At 42.3% G+C, this 21,721-nt stretch overlaps 2 protein-coding genes across 2 annotated transcripts; both read left to right on the top strand.

The window, feature by feature from the left end:
- Positions 1–697: 697 nt before the first annotated feature.
- LOC129833496 (small integral membrane protein 36-like) lies at positions 698–1,600 on the top strand. Its single transcript, XM_055898145.1, has one exon. The coding sequence runs from the start codon at positions 777–779 to the stop codon at positions 1,083–1,085; it is 309 nt and encodes a 102-aa protein (XP_055754120.1). The 5' UTR covers positions 698–776; the 3' UTR covers positions 1,086–1,600.
- A 5,181-nt stretch (positions 1,601–6,781) lies between these two features.
- Positions 6,782–20,358, top strand: LOC129833495 (monocyte to macrophage differentiation factor-like). Its single transcript, XM_055898144.1, has 7 exons — positions 6,782–7,191; positions 8,830–8,911; positions 10,627–10,787; positions 11,278–11,352; positions 17,149–17,250; positions 17,509–17,578; positions 18,687–20,358. The coding sequence occupies exons 1-7, from the start codon at positions 7,166–7,168 to the stop codon at positions 18,888–18,890; spliced, it is 720 nt and encodes a 239-aa protein (XP_055754119.1). The 5' UTR covers positions 6,782–7,165; the 3' UTR covers positions 18,891–20,358.
- Positions 20,359–21,721: the final 1,363 nt, after the last annotated feature.

Genomic DNA, 21,721 nt, shown 5'->3' with positions numbered 1-21,721 from the left:
TAGCCAGATGGCTCCCTCTCTCAATCCCCACTCACAATCAAGATTAAGATTACACTACTACTACTACACACACACACACACACACACACACACACACACACACACACACACACACACACACACACACACACACACACACACACACACACACACACACACACACACACACACACACACACACACACACACACACACACACACACACACACACACACACATACACACAGAGACAGACACACAGAACACAATACTCATAAATGCGTCATACACATGTTCATACTAACGACAGACTGTCCTTCCCCACCCTGCTTTTTCTGTTAATTCTCTAAATCCGTGCTGTTTCCGACATTAATATGCCCTTGATAAACAGATTCTGGTGATATAACACAGTCTTTCAAAAATGGCCTTTTTAAATGGGCAGAATCCTATACGAGATTCAGTTGTTGAAATTACAACTGAGGCTTAAGTTATTAAACAGAGCAGCTTTAATCATTGATCACAGAAATTCAAGGTTGGAGGAATGGCATGGATTAAAGTATTTTTACCACAAAGCCACATATCCACTGTGATCTGAGAGAGAGAGAGAGAGAGAGAGAGAGAGAGAGAGAGAGAGAGAGATTGACGAAGATAGATTGACGAGGATAGAAAGAAAGCCCTGCTGTCACTTGCTAGTTTAGTGATTCCAGCTCCACTGAAGGCGACCGTCTTCCATTCTCCGTCCCATCCACCAGCTGTTTCTTCTGGGCCTGTGGGCCGCACAGTATGAGGCAGCCACCATGGGCTTTAAGGAAAACTTCTCGGAGATTGATCCTGTCACTTTGAACCTCTGCATCCTTATCGCCAGCTATGTTATCTTGCTTCTGGTGTTCCTGATATCTTGTATAATGTATGACTGCCGGGGCAAGGATCCGACCAAGGAGTACGCGCCGGACCCTGTGCCTACCCAATCCCCCATCAGACTGGTGGTAATGCAGCAGACCACCCCTTCTCCGCAACATCAACGCTGGGACCAGACCAATATGGTCACCTCATATGAGCCTCAGCCCAGTCCAGACTTCAGGGAGAAGAAGAGCACCATGGTCTAGATTCTAGAAGGACTACTGTGGTGCTGAAGAACTCAGTCCACCACCTGTTGGAATTATCGCAGCGGGATAAACTTTTGTACATAAATGTTTTTTAAAATCTGTTTCTACATTTATTTTTTAGACTGTATTTTTCCCTGGTGGCCAGGACAATGCTAGGATTGGACCTGCAGAAGACCAGTCTGAGACGGTAAGAGAGAGGCATGTGTGTGCAGTGTTGATGCACATGAAATCCGTCTTTTAGAAAGCTCTGGTGGATCACAGAAGCCTACAGCCTGTTCTAAAAGAAGAAATGTCACAACTGATAATCAACATGGAATTCAGGAGCTGTACTATTAACAGTGGTTTGTGTTACACGACATGAGAGGGAACTGCAATTGACTAAAAAAGGGTTGCAGTTTTCAAACCATATCTTTGCACGTAGCTCAAATATTTATTACATCACAAAATGCCTCAGTGTTTAAATTTGATACAAAGTATTACCAGTTATCATTTTTCATTTTTCATGAGAGACAGGTCTGCCCCTCTCAGTGAGCGTTCATTGTCATCTTGCTTCACTACTTTGTCAAAATGTTACTTGATAGACATTTGTATGATGCTCTGCTAGTGTAATGTTTTCATCGATGAAAGACTTATTGCCCTATCTCAATCAGGTCTCAGGAGGAGTGTATTACAAAGTGTGCCCTGGCATTTTCAGATTAGGAAACTGCCCAACATTTCCTCGTATTGTTTATAGGCAAACTAAGGTAGCCATTAGCCAAATACATAACTTGACAGTGTTGAGTCTTTATGAAGTAACCAACCACAGTTCAGCCAAGTGCTGTCCAACCATGGTCATGACTTGTGGGGCCCAGATTATTCTGCTATTTTGAGACTTGCTTCTTTAATCGCTCTCCCACCCGCCATGAGAAACAGGTTATTTATGGAGCCCATTTCAGATATGTACCTGCTAACCCTTTGATGTCAAGACATGTGACTTGATTCAGCCAACACAAGTTGATATATGTAAATAAATACATTAACAAATGCTATGTAACGGTTTATATACAGTTAACTCATTAATTATAAGCTGTATTGAAGATACAAATGGTCAGAGTAACACATCAATCAATCAATATTGCATACTGTGTACTTTTTCTGAAGTGCTTATTGTTTTGTATAATTTCCCTGTATGAGTAGTAGCTTCCTGTACAAATGTTCCCTTATGAATAATGAAACTACAGACGCTTGATACAGACTACTCCTTTCATCAAGCAAAAATAAACATACTTTCTAAATAGTGTTTTACTTTGATAATTGCTGAATCCTATCAGTGCATGTAAATATTACATGGACTATTCCAATAAAGAGCTGCAGTATCTAATGCTGATAAAGGTGTCTGCAGCACACACATGGCTATTTCCTGACTGTAGGGTCCAGACTGCCCAGGGCACTTCACTTGTTGGTGATACAGAGAGCATGCCGTGCAGTGCCCGGATAAACCTGTATCTCTCGTGACACAGATACGATGGGAACATTGTATTCCCAAGCCCCACACCAGTCATAATGTAGTGCAGCTCTGCAGTGTACACGTGAAACGAGCAAAGTCCCATAGATATTTATTGATGTGACGCAGTGCTGTTACTGTAGGTCCTGAGTCCTGACTTTGCCTAATCTACAGTATATGACTCACTAAATAGCCAAATCTATGCACACATTCCTTGACTTGATATTGTCTGATTCCAATGTGTTTCCTCTTTTATTCTGACTGGCAATGTTTCCATTTGGCATCTGTGTTATAGGTATATGAGACGCTAGATAGGGTCTGTCTTTTGTTCTGTTGTCCTAATGCTGAAAGGGGAGAATGCATCCACAATGCAGGCCTCATGAGGACTCGCAGGTATGGACTGTCGTGGCCATACATTCCCTTCCCGAAATTCACTAGGCCATCACAGACTCCATTGAACGACTACAGTATATTGAGAGACAGAGGTTGTGGCTAACACTTATCCAATTATTCAGTCAATCTGCTTGAATTAGGATCTCTAAAAGAGAGTGCAAGCTCAGGCTATAAACTGAATTAAGCCCTTGCATGTAATATAATTAAACGGCAGTAATCATACATTCACTCGAAGGTGTGACGGAAACCCGTAGTAGTCACTGCCAAAACTAGCACCTGTACACACCGAAATAGCTTTGCCCATGCCATCTTACCTGGAGCATAAACAAATTAAGCTGTTTTCGTCCTTATACTTAGAAACGCTACATGTATGCACCTTGCCCTGAGCTGACACACCTGGCAAAGCAACACCAATAGAAGATTACAGTACAACAACATCAACACCTACAGTACCAATAGAATATTACAGTATAACAACATCAACACGTACAGTACCAATAGAAGATTACAGTACAACAACATCAACACCTACAGTACCAATAGAAGATTACAGTACGAGAGCATCAACACCTATAGTACCAATAGAAGATTACAGTACAACAACATCAACACCTACAGTACCAATAGAAGATTACAGTACAACAACATCAACACCTACAGTACCAATAGAAGATTACAGTACAAGAGCATCAACACCTATAGTACCAATATAAGATTACAGTACAACAGCATCAACACCTAGGGAATCACACCATCTCTTTATCAGTTGTTGACAGAGAGAGACACTTATATTCTTGAAGTAATTTACTTGGGAAAATGTATTTCTCAAAAGCTGGAATCAAGAGATTCCAACTGATGAGAAACTAGCAATCTGAAAGGATCATGTTCAGCTGAGTATTAAGATGTAGAAATAATTACCACTAAGATAGAATACCACAGAATCCCATGTAAGAATATACTGTATGGGAACAAATAATTGTAACGTTTAGAAAAAGCAACATGTTGCAGGACAATGGGGCTCCTGAGGTCTAATGTGAACATAAATCCAAGTGTTCCAAATATCTGAAAATGCTTGCAGTATTTTTGTCAAAAGTGAAGAGCAATGTTGCACCAGGCTGGCTGTCACACCTCTATGCAGACACTACACCAGTAATCCTTTGCTACAGGGGGAAATGTGCTTTACAGGTTAAGAACACGCCACACTCAGCTTGTTAGCTACTAGATCAATTCTGATCTCTGTTGAGGCTGGGACACAACACAGGCTCTATCTTACTTTACAGCAGTTTGATTTATTGATTGAAATGGGCATTTACAGCATGGCTATAACATACACTAATATATCCACCATGCCATGAATTGCAAAAAGCAGCCATTTTATTTCCATCTCTTTACTGAAACCTCGAAGCATCTGAATATCACACCTTTACATTTCTTGTCATCTTTGTCAGACAGAATTAGTGTTGTTGTTATTCTAAGTGTGAGGATGGGAATATTCCGTGGCTTTTCCTAGAGGTGTTTCCGGCCTATTGTAATCCACAGTATTGGGATTCCCATGTCTTCCCTTTTTAGAGGTACTGCATTCCAGCATGAAACAGTAAACCAATTACAGAGCTGTTTAACCCTGGCATCACGTGTCTTCACAAAGCCTCTGTTATCCTGTGGGTAGTCCCACCAGTGTCTGTCTTACAGTCGCCACTAAAGATGTCATATTAACAGCATGGCCTGCTGTGTGCATGTACAGTACAGTACATTGCTGTTGGGCAGTATGGACATTGTTTAGTACTGTTGATATACATGGTGTAGGGAGCTTTTACATCCTGGCAGAGAGCTTTGTTGGGCAAGCTTTGAGTGTTTAAAAGCAATCAATGAAAATAGGTCACACACAGCCTTTACATTATATGTAGCCATAGTGACACAGAGGGTGATTCTTCTCAGATGCTTAACGTAATACCTGACCTGAGGGACCTTTAACCACACTTCCTCTGTAACATGAGCTCTTCCACTTGCACTGCCGTTGTGGCTAGTGGAGTAAGTGAAATTGGTCTTCAGGTTGTTGACTGTGAGCAGAGTGGGGTAACGGATGAACTCTGCATGTGCCTCTAGCATGTAACAGTGTCAGAAATAGAACGAGCTAAACAATGTTTTATAGCATATTTAGAAACACAGGGACACTATGCTGAGCTGCTAAACCCTGTGTTTGTATGACAGAATGCCAACCTCCATGTCTCAGTCCTATATCGCATTAGGGGTGTTAGCATGGCACCATGGGGGAACTGCAGCCTTGCAGCAAGAACAAGGAAACACTAAACCCTAACATATGGCTGCTCGCATACTCCCGTTGTCTCTGCTAATGTCATTCTTAAAAACCCTGCCTGCCTGCCACCACCTCAGCTGTACTTCCACAGCTCGTAAACCATGAGCTCCTCCTGGGCTGGATAAACCACATGTGAACTGTCCGGTGCATGGTGTACCCTAGGGATAGGATCTTGTGCAAAAAGTGGATTTGACTTTCATGAACTACAATACACATTAGCCTGGGGCTACTTTTGTAATCCTTTGGCATCACAACATATAAAACCAGAGAGATGAATTCCTACTTAGAGGCTTACCCGTCTGTCCAAATATAACATGTGAAATCTTTCTCTAAGGGGTTGGCTATACATCTTATTCTGAGTTTACCAATGCAAATATTTAAAATGGATACATTTGGGAATGTTATCTTCTCATGCATAAATGTGCTGGTTATTAATGGTTCTGAAACGTATTGTGCAATGCCACTGCGTTGAAGTTGAGTCAGAATGGGCTTATGTTTCACTCTGGTTGTAATGGCCCAAAGAGAAAAAAAACTGCAGGCAGTTGTCTGTTTGAAACTCATTAAGCCTGCATATCGCACTTAAAGTCTTATGTAAACAGCTATGTGTTGTGTTATCTAATGTTGTTCCTGAATGATCCAGTTACATTACTGTCACTGTTATGTAACTCTGTGGGTTAGAGAGTGCTCATCAGATACATTGATGAGTTACAATGCTGTCACTGTTATGTAACTTTATGGTTAGAGAGTGCTCATCAGATACCTTGCTGATGTGCAATTCAACATAGGCTAGCAGTACATTGTTTTGTGTCCTGTCCACATACAACACAATTACCCATAGGGAAATATTTGCATCTGATAACATTGGGAATTAATCACTTTGCATGCAAGTATGCATCTGTTGAAACAGGCCTATGATGTAATATCAGTTTATTTGCTCAAGTTTATTGACACTGAGATAAAAAGTCAATACTAAAAGGCTGAATTTGGAAAAATAAATGATTAATTCATGACACAGGACATGATATTGGACTCTGAACAGAATACAAAAATCATTTTTGAAGGATATTCAGATTTTCGTCACTAGTTGCCACACCCACAAGGTCATAAACCCCGGCAATCTATACAACTTCTCTTCTTGAAATTAAAATCTGATTTAAAAACTAACTCTAACATTAACATTAACCTTAACCTTAACCACACTGCTAACCTTATGCCTAAACCCGAACCTTAATTTAAGACCAAAAAGCTACTTTTGGTTCTCATTAATTTCTTCGATAAAGCGTTTTAACTTTAGGGTTGTAGTAACTAGTGGAAACCCATATTCAGGGTTGCTGGTTGAAAAACAAAAGTAACTACTACTGTTACATCTGTCTATCATGGTGTGACAGATTTTGAGACCTCCTCCAGCCACCCATACTGTCATCAGATCTTTGATTGGTCTGATAGGATGATGTCCCACACTTTTAGTGCTATTATTGGTTCAAGCATCCGTCATTCAAAATCTCTTTGCATGAACTAAATACATTTTAATCGTGAAAAAGGGAACAACGCCGGTGTCTACAAGGGGATACAAGTGTTAGGAGGATATGTCTTTGCTAAATGATTGTATTAATGTAATCGATTGAAGCTAGTTTATATTTGCAGCACAATGGTATTAAGGAAAATACTAAAATAGTGTCTTGATGTATTGATTTGGACTGGGGGTATCTTATTATGTGTACAGATGACTGATTAGTTGATGACGTTAGCTGGGCCTTCGCTTTCTCTTGTTTTGGCTAGCGTTCTAATTTCCCATTTGGCTAGCTTGCTGATTTCCTATTTTTGACTGTAGCTCGCTAGCTAAATCTTGCTTCGTGATTTCCTCCCTTCGTTTTGCGTGAAGGCATTGACATGAAGAGAGTGAACAGCCTTCACAGGTAGGTTAGCTAAAAATGTGGCTGTCATCCAATGTTTGCATTATGATGAATTTAGCTATAGATAGATAGCTGGCGTTCATTTGTTCAGGCAAGCGGTCTTGTTAACGTAAGTGAACCTAGCTATTGGCATTTACTGAGCCTTATTCTTAGATGGATTGTTTGTTTGTAGCCATGAATGAAGCAGAAACATGGTTATTGTGGCATGCAGTACTATAGCCTACTAGCTACAATGTTTCCCACCAGGAAATGCGATATAGCGCAGGTAGATGGAATCCGGTAAAACAAGTCGCCATAATTGTCCAATCATGGCTTTGTAAATAATGGGTATATGTCCTTGATGAAGGGTAATTCCATGTTATCAGAGTGACGCTGAGACTCACTTTAAAATGTGTGGCAAATAAAAACGATTGATCGCAAAGTTTAAAAAAGCATACACCTATAAGCAAAAGTATAGTTTTAACAATTGCCACTGAACATTTTACAAAAATACTTATTTGAGGAACAGTGCAGATGCAAAGTTTGGAAACAGTATAACAGTAAAATCTCCCTCACTTTTTTATGTGACCACGTTTTTCAAAAACTCTATTAAATAAGTATTTTGAATTAAGATTCAAAGATGATTGCATTAAGAATTCGGTTTCAGCTATGATATGACACCTTGAGTATGAACAAATCTGTTTTGGTTATTGAACTACACTAAGTGGAGTGGATCAATACCTGGTAACAGAATGACTGTAACAGATTGACATCATGGGTCTGTACTATACAGAAATGTATAATTATGAATATCATTCTCTTCATTGTGATGTGTCCTATACAAAGGTAGAAAAATGTAATATTCTCCTTTGCATGTTTGAGTATTATTCTACACACTGGCTATTATTCAAAATGTTATTTTTAAAATGTATTTAACCCTAATGAGCTCTGCCTCCATACTTGACCAAATGTGGTTGGTCCAGATCGGACCAACTCTCTACCAATCATAGATGTCGATGTTTCACAGGTTTGGACATCACAGTACAGTAAATAAAAGTATAGTACAGTAGAGTATATAGTTCAATACAGCACAGTATAGTTCAGTCCAGAATAGTATATTACATTATATGGTACTCTAGTCATGTGCTCTACTGTACTGAACTCTACTTTCATCTCGGTGACCAGAAATCAAAGCCTTTGCATATTCCACATTTTTAGGATTTAAAATGTTGAAAAATGTATCTATGTCTTAATTTTTTTTTTTTATACAGACTCTTAGCTTTCATTTGGAACAAAATGTTATATGCTCTTATAAACTTCAGGTTGGTGCTGATGGGTCCTTTTACATGGAAATAACTTGTTTAGTTTCAGGTCTTCTTTTTTTCTTTGGTCAATCACTAAAATGTGAATGTACCAGTAGGCCTTCTTGTGTTAGTTCTATGCTATTTTTCTTTGAGATGTACTGTATGTCAGTTTCTTGTCTTCTTGTGTTATTTTCCTGCTTCCTTCAATTGGCATGGCATACTGTTGCATGAACAACCCAGAAACAGTGTGGAAACAGCCCTGAATCAGGATAACCTCTAACACCAGTATTGTAACAGCCCCTAGTCCTCCCCGCTACCTGCCCCACTAACACTTGCTGCATGTTGCTGTATGTTTCAGGTTCATGAACAGGCGGGCCTCTGCTAACTGCCGCTACCAGCCCACCTGTTATGAGCATGCTGCAAACTGCTATACTCACGCGGTGAGTTCACCTTCCCTAAGTGTAGGCCTACTGTACAGTCGTGGCCAAAAGTTTTGAGAATGACACATTAATTTCCGCAAAGTTTGCTGCTTCAGTGTCTTTAGATATTTTTGTCAGATGTTACTATGGTATACTGAAGTATAATTACAAGCATTTCATAAGTGTCAGGCTTTTATTGACAATTATATGAAGTTGTGGCAAAGAGTCAATATTTGCAGTGTTGACCCTTCTTTTTCAAGACCTCTGCATTCTGCCCTGGCATGCTGTCAATTAACTTCTGGGCCACATCCTGACTGATGGCAGCCCATTCTTGCATAATCAATGCTTGGAGTTTGTCAGAATTTGTGGGTTTTTGTTTGTCCACCCGCCTCTTGGGGATTGACCACAAGTTCTCAATGGGATTAAGGTCTGGGGAGTTTCCTGGCCATGGACCATGGACCAAACTCTTCCTGGATGGTTGGGAGAAGTTGCTCTCGGAGGATGTGTTGGTACCATTCTTTATTCATGGCTGTGTTCTTAGGCAAAATTGGAGTGAGCCCACTCCCTTGGCTGAGAAGCAACCCCACACATGAATGGTCTCAGGATGCTTTACTGTTGGCATGACACAGGACTGATGGTAGCGCTTACCGTGTCTTCTCCGGACAAGCTTTTTTCCAGATGCCCCAAACAATCAGAAAGGGGATTCATCAGAGAAAATGACTTTACCCCAGTCCTCAGCAGTCCAATCCCTGTACCTTTTGCAGAATATCAGTCTGTCCCTGATGTTTTTCCTGGAGAGAAGTGTCTTCTTTGCTGCCCTTCTTGACACCAGGCCATCCTCCAAAAGTCTTCGCCTCACTGTGCGTGCAGATGCACTCACACCTGCCTGCTGCCATTCCCGAGCAAGCTCTGTACTGGTGGTGCCCCGATCCCGCAGCTGAATCAACTTTAGGAGACGGTCCTGGCGCTTGCTGGACTTTCTTGGGCGCCCTGAAGCCTTCTTCACAACAATTGAACCGCTCTCTTTGAAGTTCTTGAAGATCCGATAAATGGTTGATTTAGGTGCAATCTTACTGGCACCAATATCCTTGCCTGTGAAGCACTTTTTGTGCAAAGCAATGATGACGGCACGTGTTTCCTTGCAGGTAACCATGATTGACAGAGGAAGAACAATGATTCCAAGCACCACCCTCCTTTTGAAGCTTCCAGTCTGTTATTCGAACTCAACCAGCATGACAGAGTGATCTCTAGCCTTGTCCTCGTCAACACTCACACCTGTGTTAACGAGAGAATCACTGACATGATGTCAGCTGATCCTTTTGTGGCAGGGCTGAAATGCAGTGAAAATATTTTTGGGGGATTCAGTTCATTTGCATGGCAAAGAGGGACTTTGCAATTAATTGCAATTCATCTGATCACTCTTCATAACATTCTGGAGTATATGCAAATTGCCATCATACAAACTGAGACAGCAGACTTTGTGAAAATTAATATTTGTGTTACTCTCAACTTTTGGCCACGACTGTACAAAGACGGGTTTTCAAATGTCAGACCTCATTTTCTCTTTTTCCAATGCTTAATTCTATTGACAGAATTCTACCTGGTGTTGATAGGTTATGGAGAAAACACATTTGACCAAAAACACTATCATTGTAGACTACACTGAGTGTATGTTACAAGGATAGTTTTCAACAGTTGGTAATGTTAATCTGTCTCCCTTTGTCTGTACCCTGCAGCTACTCATCGTACCAGCCGTTGTGGGCATGGCCCTGCTGCACCGGCTCTCAGACGACCGCTGGGAGAAGATCACAGCCTGGGTGTACGGCATGGGCCTGTGTGCCCTCTTCCTGGTCTCCACTGTGTTCCACATCATCACCTGGAAGAAGAGCCACATGAGGTGAGGAGGCAGAGGAATGTTCTATCACACTAGACCAGGAGTCTTCAACCTTTTCTTGCCAAGGGACCATAAGTTAGCAATTTTTTTTTTACATGTCTTATCATCAGGTGAATGGAAAGGAGAAGTAATCAACATTTTAAAATTAATAGATTTGTTTATTATTATTATTATAGATTTGTTTATTATGATTATTTTGACCTCCCCACATTATAATTGAAATAGGAAGTGTAAACTCATAGCATATTAGTTAGAAAGGTAACTCCAAACTCATTTTCGCTAAGAGCAGCTGTTTAGCTGGTTAAACAAAGGTTAGCCATGTGTTAAAAATGAATGTCTAAGCCGAGAGCTTACCAGGTTTGATTACAGTAACCGGTCTGACTACCTGAGTTATATTATACAGCACATAATTTTAATTGCATACTAGGTATGAGTGGGCAGACACAATCAAAGGACAAAGAGAGAAATACTGAATGCTTGGTCTTGATTCTAGGTCTGTGGAGCACTGCTTTCATATGTGTGATAGAGTGGTCATCTATTTCTTCATCGCTGCCTCCTACACACCATGGTAAGTTCTATTTCTAATATTAATTTCCATATGTCACTTATGGGATGCATCTAAGGGGCGGATCGCAAGCTCGAAGTATCCAATCACACTGCGTCTGTTGGAGACAGAGTGACGAATGAGGTGAGCCCTCTCCTTCATAAAGGTAGCCACTCGCCTGCCAACTGGTCATTCTTGCCTCTGCGGAAGTGATCGCATTCACTAAAAGCTCTCCTCAGCACAACTAGATTCCTGTCTTTCTAGTGAACTGTTTTCAGGCGAACCGTGAGGTTAACGCTGCCGAACTTAGAACCTCAGCTCTTATCGATTAGTGTTGAGTACTGACCAAAAAGGACATTTTTTGCTTCGAGTAGAAGTTACTTTCTACTCGTTCAGCCTCCGGTTTTCAGGTAGTGCCACACGGCTAGCTACCGAGACTTGGTTACCCCTCGCGTCGGCTAACTAGATTAGCACACACCGTAAAGCTATAATTAACCACTAACATATGTCCAGCTCCCGCCGCAATGCTTAAGCTAACCTGGCTGGCTAGCTAGCTACAAAGCAAGCTAACCACACCAGCCTTACTACCAGCAACACTGTACTATTGCTAGCGCTCTTCTCTTGTCTGGTTCAAATCTACTTTTGCACGTTTGTATTAACTTCCTAATGTTTATGTCTTCACCCCCGCGGAAATCAAATTCGCATAATAAAAAAGATCCCCATAAAAATCTGTCAATTTAAGCTATGTGCGCTGCCCTATGGGACTACCAAATTGGCCCAGCGTCGTCCAGGTTCTTAACTGACTAGTTACATTTTTAAAAACGACAAAGCAAAAACTTTTTACGAAATGCTTGCAAATGTATAAAAAAAACAATACTTTATTTACATAAGTATTCAGACCCTTTGCTATGAGACTCGAAATTGAGCTCAGGTGCATCCTGTTTCCATTGATCATCCTTGAGATGTTTCTACAACTTGATTGGAGTCCACAGAGACTCTTCCTAGAGCTGGCCTCCCAGCTAAACTGAGCAATCAGGGGAGAAGGGCCTTGGTCAGGGAGGTGACCAAGAAAGAACCCGATGGTCACTCTGACAGAGCTCCAGAGTTCCTATGTGGAGATGTGACAACCTTCCAGAAGGATAACCATCTCTGCAGCACCACCAATTAGGCCTTTATGGTTGAGTGGCCAGATGGAAGCAACTCCTCAGTAAAAGGCACATGACAGTTTGCCAAAATGCCCGTAAAGGACTCAGACCATGAGAAACAAGATTCTCTGGTCTGATGAAACCAAAATTGAACTCTTTGGCCTGAATGCCAAGTGTCATGTCTGGAGGAAACCTGGCACCATCTCTACGATGAAGCATGGTGGTGGCAGCATCATGTTGTGGGGATGTCTTTCAGCGGCAGGGACTGGGAGACTAGTCAAGATCGAGGGAAAGATGATTGGAGCAAAGTACAGAGAGATCCTTGATGAAAAGTGCTCTGGAGCAGGTTAGGACCTCAGACAAGGGCAAAGGTTCACCTTACAGCAGGACATTGACCCTAAGCACACAGCCAAGACAACGCAGGAGTGGCTTCAGGACAATGCTCTGAATGTCCTTGAGTGGCCCAGCCATAGCCCGGACTTGAACCCGATCGAACATCTCTGGAGAGACCTGAAAATAGTTATGCAGCGACGCTCCCCATCCAACCTGACAGAGCTTGAGAGACTTTACAGATAAGAATGGGAGAAACTCCCCAAATACAGGTGTGCCAAGCTTGTATCGTCATACCCAAGAAGACTTGAGGCTGTAATCGCTGCCAAAGTACTGAGTACATGGTCTGAATACTTATGTAAATGTTATTTAAGTTTTTGTATTTTTTATGTATTTGCTAACATTTATGAAAACCTGTTTTTGCTTTGTCATTATGGAGTATTGTGTGTCGTTGGTGGGTGGGTGGGTGGGGGGACTATAATCAATTTTAGAATAAGGCTGTAACGTAACAAAATGTGAAAAAAGTGAAAGGGTCTGAATACTTTCTGAATGCACTGTATATGGAGACTGTTTAGTGCCAAAAATAAGGGGTTAAATACATTTATCTGGGGCTATCTGTTGTACCATGTAGTCAATGCGTTTGTATGGGCCAATAGCCTTGGTATGACCTTCTTAAAAATAATTCCATATAGCTTAGTAGTAGCTCAAGCCCCGATTTCTCTGTATCGATTGGCCAGCTCTGGAAAAATACTCCTATCCCGCATGGCCCCCGCTAAGAAACTGCTTCCCACGGTGACAGCCTGCCTCAGAGAGGCTAGGAGCTCATGGAATAAGCCCCTTACCAGCAGCATCCTGAATAGGGGTTCCCTAGCAAGGACATGTCTGATCTGGGTTTCGCAACCCTCCCAAGGTGGAGCCGTCACTGGCGGACCACCTCCACCCCACACGCTGTGCTGCTAGCACTACTGGCACCGCCCTCCCTGGAAAGATGGATCACTTTATTGCCTCCATTTTCCATAAGAGATACAGAGCTTTGGACCTTTAAATCTGAGAACTTAATGTGACCTCTTTATTGTTGGCCTACCAGGCAGAGTTACAGGAGGATGTGGGGGAAGCAACTGGATTCAGGTACTCTGAATCCAGTTTCTTGGGATGAGATCTGTATGGCTACAGATCTAAACCTCTGTGCCTCCCATAATGCCATCCAAGGCTGTGGTCATACTATGAGTCTGGTGGTGGTGGGAAAGTGGGCTCTTTGGCTAAGCTTATCCAGCTTGACAGACAAAGAAAAAGTGGACCCCCTAAGGGGGGCAAGAAGTGCCAGTCAAACTAGGTCACAGCCCTAAGTGGCAGAGGAGGATAGTGTCCAAAGCCTATGGCATCTCTCTCGGGTTTAACGTAAGCTGTCCCTCCCCCTCGCGTGACAGTGGTGAGACACATCTGTAAAAAATAATAATATGTATACACTATTCCCTTTTGCAACAGCACACTTTCGTGACATTGTTCACATGGGAAGATGGAGGATGTGCACTCTTACCACGAGTGCCATCCCCCTTGGACTCTCCGCTTGGCACCTTCTCAGGTTTTAGCCAGGGATGAAAAAGTTAGCATGTCCGTTCTCCCTCCGGTCTCTTCTGACATACGGAGCTGGATGACAGATTGTCTTTTGCTATTATACCATGGCTTCCTTATTTTTCCTTGCCTTAGCAACACAGTAAAAACCGGCTAATGTGGGCAACCCCTCGATACTACCACCAGGAGGCGCCATCACGAACTGAGCAAGGCAGGGGAGAAACCTTGCAGCTTTCTCTGTTTTCATAGTGACAAACAGGAAATCAGGTTTCCGGGGTTCACTTTAAGGACCAAAGTCTTTTTTTGGGCAATTTTATGGCAAATTAGCTCTATTGATAGAAAACTATTTTTGTTGAGCTATAGGACAGTCAATACAGTATTCCATATTCCAAAAATAAGAGGGGGGAAAAAGGTTACCTTTGCTGGGCCCCGGAGCCCCAGACAGCAATCTGGTACACCAAGTCCAATGCGCTCTGGCGTTTTTTCCTTGTCCCGTTCTTACCTGCGCTTGGTTTGCGCAGTCTGAGATTAGGTCAGCTCCACCTTTGCTTTCTGAATGAGCGGCTGAGGGGATCTTCGCTCATTCTAACCCTCTCTTCCGGGGTAGGGCCGAAAGGGGTAGGGCCAAAACAGAGCAGACACATACAGGCAACTGCCAAAATAAAGGAAACACCAACATAAAGGGTCTTAATAGGGCGTTGGGCCTCCACGAGACGCCAGAACAGCTTCGATGTACCTTGGCATAGTTTCTGCAAGTGTCTGGAACTCTATTGAAGGGATGCGACACAATTCTTCCACGAGAGGCTTTGATGGTGGTGGAAACCACTGTCTCAGGCACCACTCCAGAATCTCCCATATTGGGTGGAGATCTGGTGACTCGCTCACACACACACACACACACACACACACACACACACACACACACACACACACACACACACACACACACACACCTGTAGCTGATCTATTGCTTAGGATTAGGATCTGGGTAACCAGCATGTTTCCTTCTTTCTTTTGGCTACATGGGGGAGTTAGTCACTCCATTGGCCGGTCTCTCTCGCGCAAAGAACCCCGCTCGGTGACACGAAATAGCCATACCTATTGCCACCTGCAGTCCAAGAGGATCAAGCATGTTTTGCAAGAAACATTCATGCTCATATGCCTTCGACCCATTATGAGGTATCCTAGTTAACTGGGACACTCTTTGCCTTACCCCCCCGTGTCGTTATTATGCCCCGGGGTGAGCATGACACTCGCATGCTGGCACTTCAAACCAGTCCCTGAGAACCCGGCCTCCCCATCTATCCAGACTGACTCGAGAAGACACTGTTAGAAGCGTCAACCCTATAATGGTCTTTTGGAGACCCTGTCCCTAAATTATGATTAGGCACCACTAGGGGTGGAAGCGACGGCACACCCTCTCAAGGGCAATGCCCTATGCTTTTTCTCTTTCCTAGGCCTGACACCCCCACTCTAAGCAGAGCGAGGTAACAGGCTTATCCCTGATCTTTGACCCCCGCAATGGCCAGGTGCACCCTGGTTAGCGGAGACCACTCTCCTGCTCTATAACCAGACCTGGTAGCCACTGTTATGCAGGGATCCACGGACCCTAACATACGGAAAGATTTGTACCCTCACCCAGTAGCCGTGACCCTCTGAGCATAGCCCGTGGGAGGATAAATCTGAATGCGACAAGCCGGCCACTCGATCTTTCACAATCCAGAGTGCCAGTGCCCCACATACATGCCCATTGTTTGGAGAAACAGACAATGCGTTTTTTGGAGAAGTGGTGTAACTTACACAGACCATTCCTTAAATGCTCCGTATGCTTCATTGCAGGACCTTTTTGGACAGAGGGAAGATCTCCAAACGTCCAGTTGACTGGTGTCTCGCCTGTCACACAGGCCTCGACAGATGTTATACTTCTCTTTCTAACCCGCTTTACCGTCTGCCCTATGCCCACAAAACTAATAAGTGGGCTGTACTCACTGGCAGCCAACCTCTGCGTTTTTTTGTGGGCACCTCCCTGCAAAGGGAGGCCCCCTACATCGTTAACGGCTATATTGAGATAGTGTAGGCTATTGTATTGGAAAATATAATAGCAAGGTTACAGCCCAGAAGGGCTCATTCCACTAGAGATATACCTCTTGGACACTGGTCTAAGGATCTCCTTAGGGGAGATTTGTGCTATAGCATGTTGGGCCACCCCTCATATGTTTGTGGTCTTCACCGACTGGATGTCACTGCACCTTCGTAGGGCATACTCCCTCAGTGTCATAGCCTCTGAGGGGGTAATGCGTTTAGAGCTACCCTGGCTTCAGAGAGCATGTCTGTGTTATGGGAGTTGACCATGTCCCATAAGTGACACATCGAAACAAGTATAAAAAATAAAACTTTTGGTTACTTGTGTAACCCTGGTTCTATAAGAATATGAGTGAGCTGTGTCACCACTTTTCACGAGAGCGCAAGGACTAGAGACATGATTGAAAATGACCAGTTGGCTGGCGAGTGGCTCCCTTTATGGAGGAGAGGGGCTCACCTCATTCGCCAATCGACCAGTCTGTCTTCAACAGACGCTGTGTGATTGGATAATTTGAGCCTGTGACCCGACCCTTAGGCATATCCCGTAAGTGACACATGTCACTGGTATTCTCATAGAACCGGGGTTACACAAGTCATTCATAATGATCTCATGTATGTGATGAGGATCCTGTAGTTGGTATGTTTCCCTAGGCTAAAGTGTGGAATGAACATCATCTTTCTCTCCTGCCAGGTTGAATCTTCGTGAGCTTGGCCCACTCGCAGTTCACATGCGTTGGTTTGTATGGCTAATGGCTGCGGGAGGAACGATATACGTCTTCAACTACCACGAAAAGTCAGTATAATAACCTTTCTGCATTTTAATGATGCCTTTTTTGCAATTTAAATATATGTATTTTTACTAAATCTTCAGTGGAGTAATTGGATATGTACAGACTACGGTCTCAATGAATCCTATAACAATGAAGCTGATGAACAGGGCCATTGTTATATCTGCTAACCATCATCACTTTTTTGTTCTCAATTTTGTAGTTTTTCTGGTGATAGGTAGGTCTTTTTTTAATATGGAATATTCTGTGTTTTTTTGTTCTAGGTATAAAGTTGTTGAGCTCGCCTTCTATTTGACTATGGGTTTTTTCCCTGCGTTGGTTGTGACATCAATGGTAACGTACTCAGTTTTACATATTGACTTTCTGCTGTAATCTCCTTACTCAGTCACCGCCCACACTCACAGCGGTAGTGGCAGTGCTGCTTACATTTGCATCTGCTGCTTACTGTTTGCTTTGACACTCTGTTTCGAGCTATTTGGCAGATGCATTAAACATGACCGGTTTTACATAACTTAATTAAAATGGCTCTAGAAAATCTGGAATCTGTCAATTCCACCAAACCAGTGTCTACATATGTGAAAACAGCGCATTTCTATGATCTGTGGTTAAAAAAAGAAGGTCCTAAAAAATGCTTCTCTGTGTCATCACAGGGTAGGAATAAAAGGGAAAAACTGATTTTCAAAACCTGCAATGAGTTTCTTGCCCAAGGGAGGGTATTTTCTTGCTCCCCACGTCTCCGTCAATCTCATAGTGTTTGAAAATCACTGTTTTTAAAATGGTTCAACATTTGATGATGTCATCTGGTAGAACTGTTCACTTAATTTTTTCTATAAAACTTAGAGATGGGCCGTTGACACTGAAGTTGTGCTGGAGATAGTGAACATGAGGTTGAAAAGTGGTGAAGTTGTTCTAAGGTGCTCTATCGTTTTGCACCTTTGTAATGCCTACCGTCATCTGGTGTTCTTGCAAAAACATCAAGTTAATGAATTTGTTAATGTGTGTATTAGTGACTTACTATACATTTATCAGTAGCATCCATCACCAAGGCGTAGTGATCACAGCCTCCATCACCACCCTTCACTTGTGTACCACTATATCCCTCAAACTCAACTCTGGACATTGAAGCCAGACCCACTGCATTTTTTTTTATTATTCCCCTCTAATCAGGGGCTGATTTAGACCTGGGACACCAGCTGTGTGCAATTAATTATTAGGTAGGACAGAAAACCACCAGGCTCCGGACCTCGTAGGGTAAGAGTTGAATAGCCCTGCACTATATGATCAGCAGAATATCTGTTGTTCAGCTTCCTATGCCCCCCTGTGGACTTCTTGTGGTAGTTCACTCAGACTCCAAAGGTTTTTAGGGGTTGTACTATATGCTGAACCTTGGAGAATAATATTCTAGTCCTTTACATGAGATTTTCCCCCAAATGTTCCACAGACCAACACGGATGGACTGTACGAGTTGGCCTGTGGGGGACTCATCTATTGCCTGGGCGTGATCTTCTTCAAGTCGGACGGGGTCATCCCGTTTGCCCATGCCATCTGGCACGTGTTTGTGGCGCTGGCTGCAGCCGTGCACTACTACGCTATCTGGAAGTACCTCTACAGGAGTCCCCCTGCTAATACTATTCGGGACGCCTGACCCCCACCGCGTCAAGTAGGCTAACTGAAAACACAGTGCCCTCCAGTGCCTCTCGACATAGGCACCAGCTAATAAAGACTCCCACTACTGCCCACCGAGGATGCAACCACAGCCGGAAAGTTTACGAAAACGACCATGCATTGTTTACTGTTTTCAGGTAGGGAACAGTTTTTCTGTTTATCTTTGACTGTACAAACTTTGAACAAAGGTTATTTGTAATTCTGTTTTTGTACAACTGTTATTCATTTGGAACCCCCAAGCAACTAAAATGATCAACTTTTGACTTCCATTTGGAAATTGTTCTCATCTTCTACACATAATGATACGTTGGGCTGTATTGATATCAGTGTTTTGTATCACTTCACATTCCATACTTAGTATCATCTGTCATTTGTAGTGATTTTGTCAGTCATCTTATTGATTGGAAAGCAGTTGGGAAGAACATTCAATTGAGTTGGGCTTTTCACTCTGAGGTAAATGTGCACTGTACACATTGGACACAAAATGTCTGAATCAGTATTTATCAGTATCTAAGTGCAGTCTTATTTTTCAGAAGCACTTTTGTATGATAAGAACCACAAAGAACCATTGAATATTATGTTTAATAAGTACTCTGATTTGTGTAATTGTATTATTTTCCACAAATATGGAGCCTTCAGAAGGTGAATATTTGAGTTGGTATAGCTTTTAAAAAGGGTCTCTGTGATTGGACAGAACTTCCAGAAAGATACATCTGAGATGTCCTGAACTTCTGCACATATTATCACTGCTGCCACTTTTATGGTATAGTAGATAGTTCCATTATATCACACACTTCCTGAATAAAAACTCTCCTCACATCCTAATTTTACCCTTCTGTTCTTTGTATTAATTTTCACCTGTTATGTGTTTTTGGATCTTCAATGGTACTGCATTCCCTACCTTTCTTTTGAGGAGTATTTGCCATTTCAGTTGAGAAACTATGAAGACCAGTACCATTATACTATGAAGTTGAATTGATTGAGAAATGTGGCATGTACAACCAACCATATAATGATTTTTAATGAATGGTAGATTTATCCATTTTTAGCTTTCTCACTTGTTTTTCAAATTGCCAGAGACAGTTTTTGGAACAGGTGTTCACAAATTGTCCTTGTGTAAAACACTGTACAGCCCTTGGTGAGCATGCCTTTGTTTTTCCCCTCCCTGACATTTTGTTAGCTATGCTAAGTGGAGAAATCAGATGATTTTGTTATGGATTGTAGCCATTCTGAAATGTCTTGCTCCCTTTACCACAATGTTTTGTAATATTTGTATATTCTGTTTTGGCACATGATCCCGTACTGGCCTTTCTAGGGAAAACATCTGCTTCTCGTTAACTCTACTTTATCCATTGGGTGTATTGGTGCTGTACATATAGAAAACAATGTTCACTCTGTAAGAAATGGATAACTAATGTGTTGATGAAAAATAAATGCCCTCAACATTGTTCCTTTCTTCTCAGTTTGTCCATGTCTTGTAAATGTGTACTAGATCTATAGGTTGAAACTATAGCTGACCTCTGGGGGCTTGTCACAGCACTTCATACAGACAGAAAACACATTTCTCCATTGTTCTGTGTAGGAAACCAAACCTTCATTAAAGGAGTTGCATTTCCCCTTAGCTCATTTCCTCCATGGACAGAATGGTAGCCAGACAGACACCCAACAAGAGACCTTCCAATCACTGACCTTGATGCTTGAGACAGCTGCTGGGCCTGGGAGCTTTTTGATCAATCAGACTGGCAGGTGGATGAGGAAAACACACAAGCCACTGAAATGTTGATACCAGCGGTTTCATTCATTTAGTACCATGTCCTGAACATACCACAACTGACCTTAACCCAGCCACCTGTAAATGTTTTTTACTCCTTAGAAATACTAGTTATGTGACATTACTTTCCTAAATGTATGCTAAACATTAGGAACATCTTTCTAATATTGAGTTGCACCCTTTTGACCTCAGAACAGCCTCAATTTGCTGCGGCATGGACTCTACAAGGTGTCGAATGCGTTCCACAGGGATGTTGGCCCATGTTGACACCAACGCTTCCCACAATTGTCAAGTTGGTTGGATGTCCTTTGGGTGGTGGACCATTTTTGAAACACACAGCAAACTGTTGAGCGTGAAAAATCCAAAACCGTTGCGCCCGGCACCGACTACCATACCCCTTCAAAGGACCTTAAATCTTTTGTCTTGCCCATTCACCCTCTGAACAGCACAGATACACAATCCATGTCTCAGTTATCTCGAGGCTTAAAAATCCTTCTTTAACCTGTCTCCTCCCCTTTATCTACACTGATTGAAGTGGATTTAAAAAAGTGGCATTAATAAGGGATCATATCTTTCACCTGGATTCACCTGGTCAGTCTGTCATGGAAAGAGCAGGCGTTCATGTTTTTTTATAAACCGGGTGGTTTGAGCCCTGAATGCTGATTGGCTGAATGCCATGGTATACCATGGGTATGAATAAAAATGACTATTTACTGGTCTAATCACATTGGTAACCAGTTTATAATAGCAATAAGGCACCTCTGGTCAATATACCACAGCTAAGGGCTGTTCTTAAGCACGACACAACACCTCCTCTGGCCTTATTGCTTAAGTACTACAGTATATAGACTCAGTGTATACAGTAAACAGTTTGAAAATGTTTGACACTAGCAGAAATAACAAGTGTGACACTCATCAAAAGAAACAGAAAATACTTTATTAGACACTATGAATTACAGAAAGGGAGGCCAAGGCCTGAATATCATATGTTATGCATTCATTCCATGACAGACAAGACAGAATACTCCTTTCATTGTGTA

This window comes from Salvelinus fontinalis, chromosome 34, assembly GCF_029448725.1.
Source record: "Salvelinus fontinalis isolate EN_2023a chromosome 34, ASM2944872v1, whole genome shotgun sequence".
NCBI lineage: Eukaryota > Metazoa > Chordata > Actinopteri > Salmoniformes > Salmonidae > Salvelinus > Salvelinus fontinalis.
This window is presented reverse-complemented; position numbering and strand designations above follow the sequence as displayed.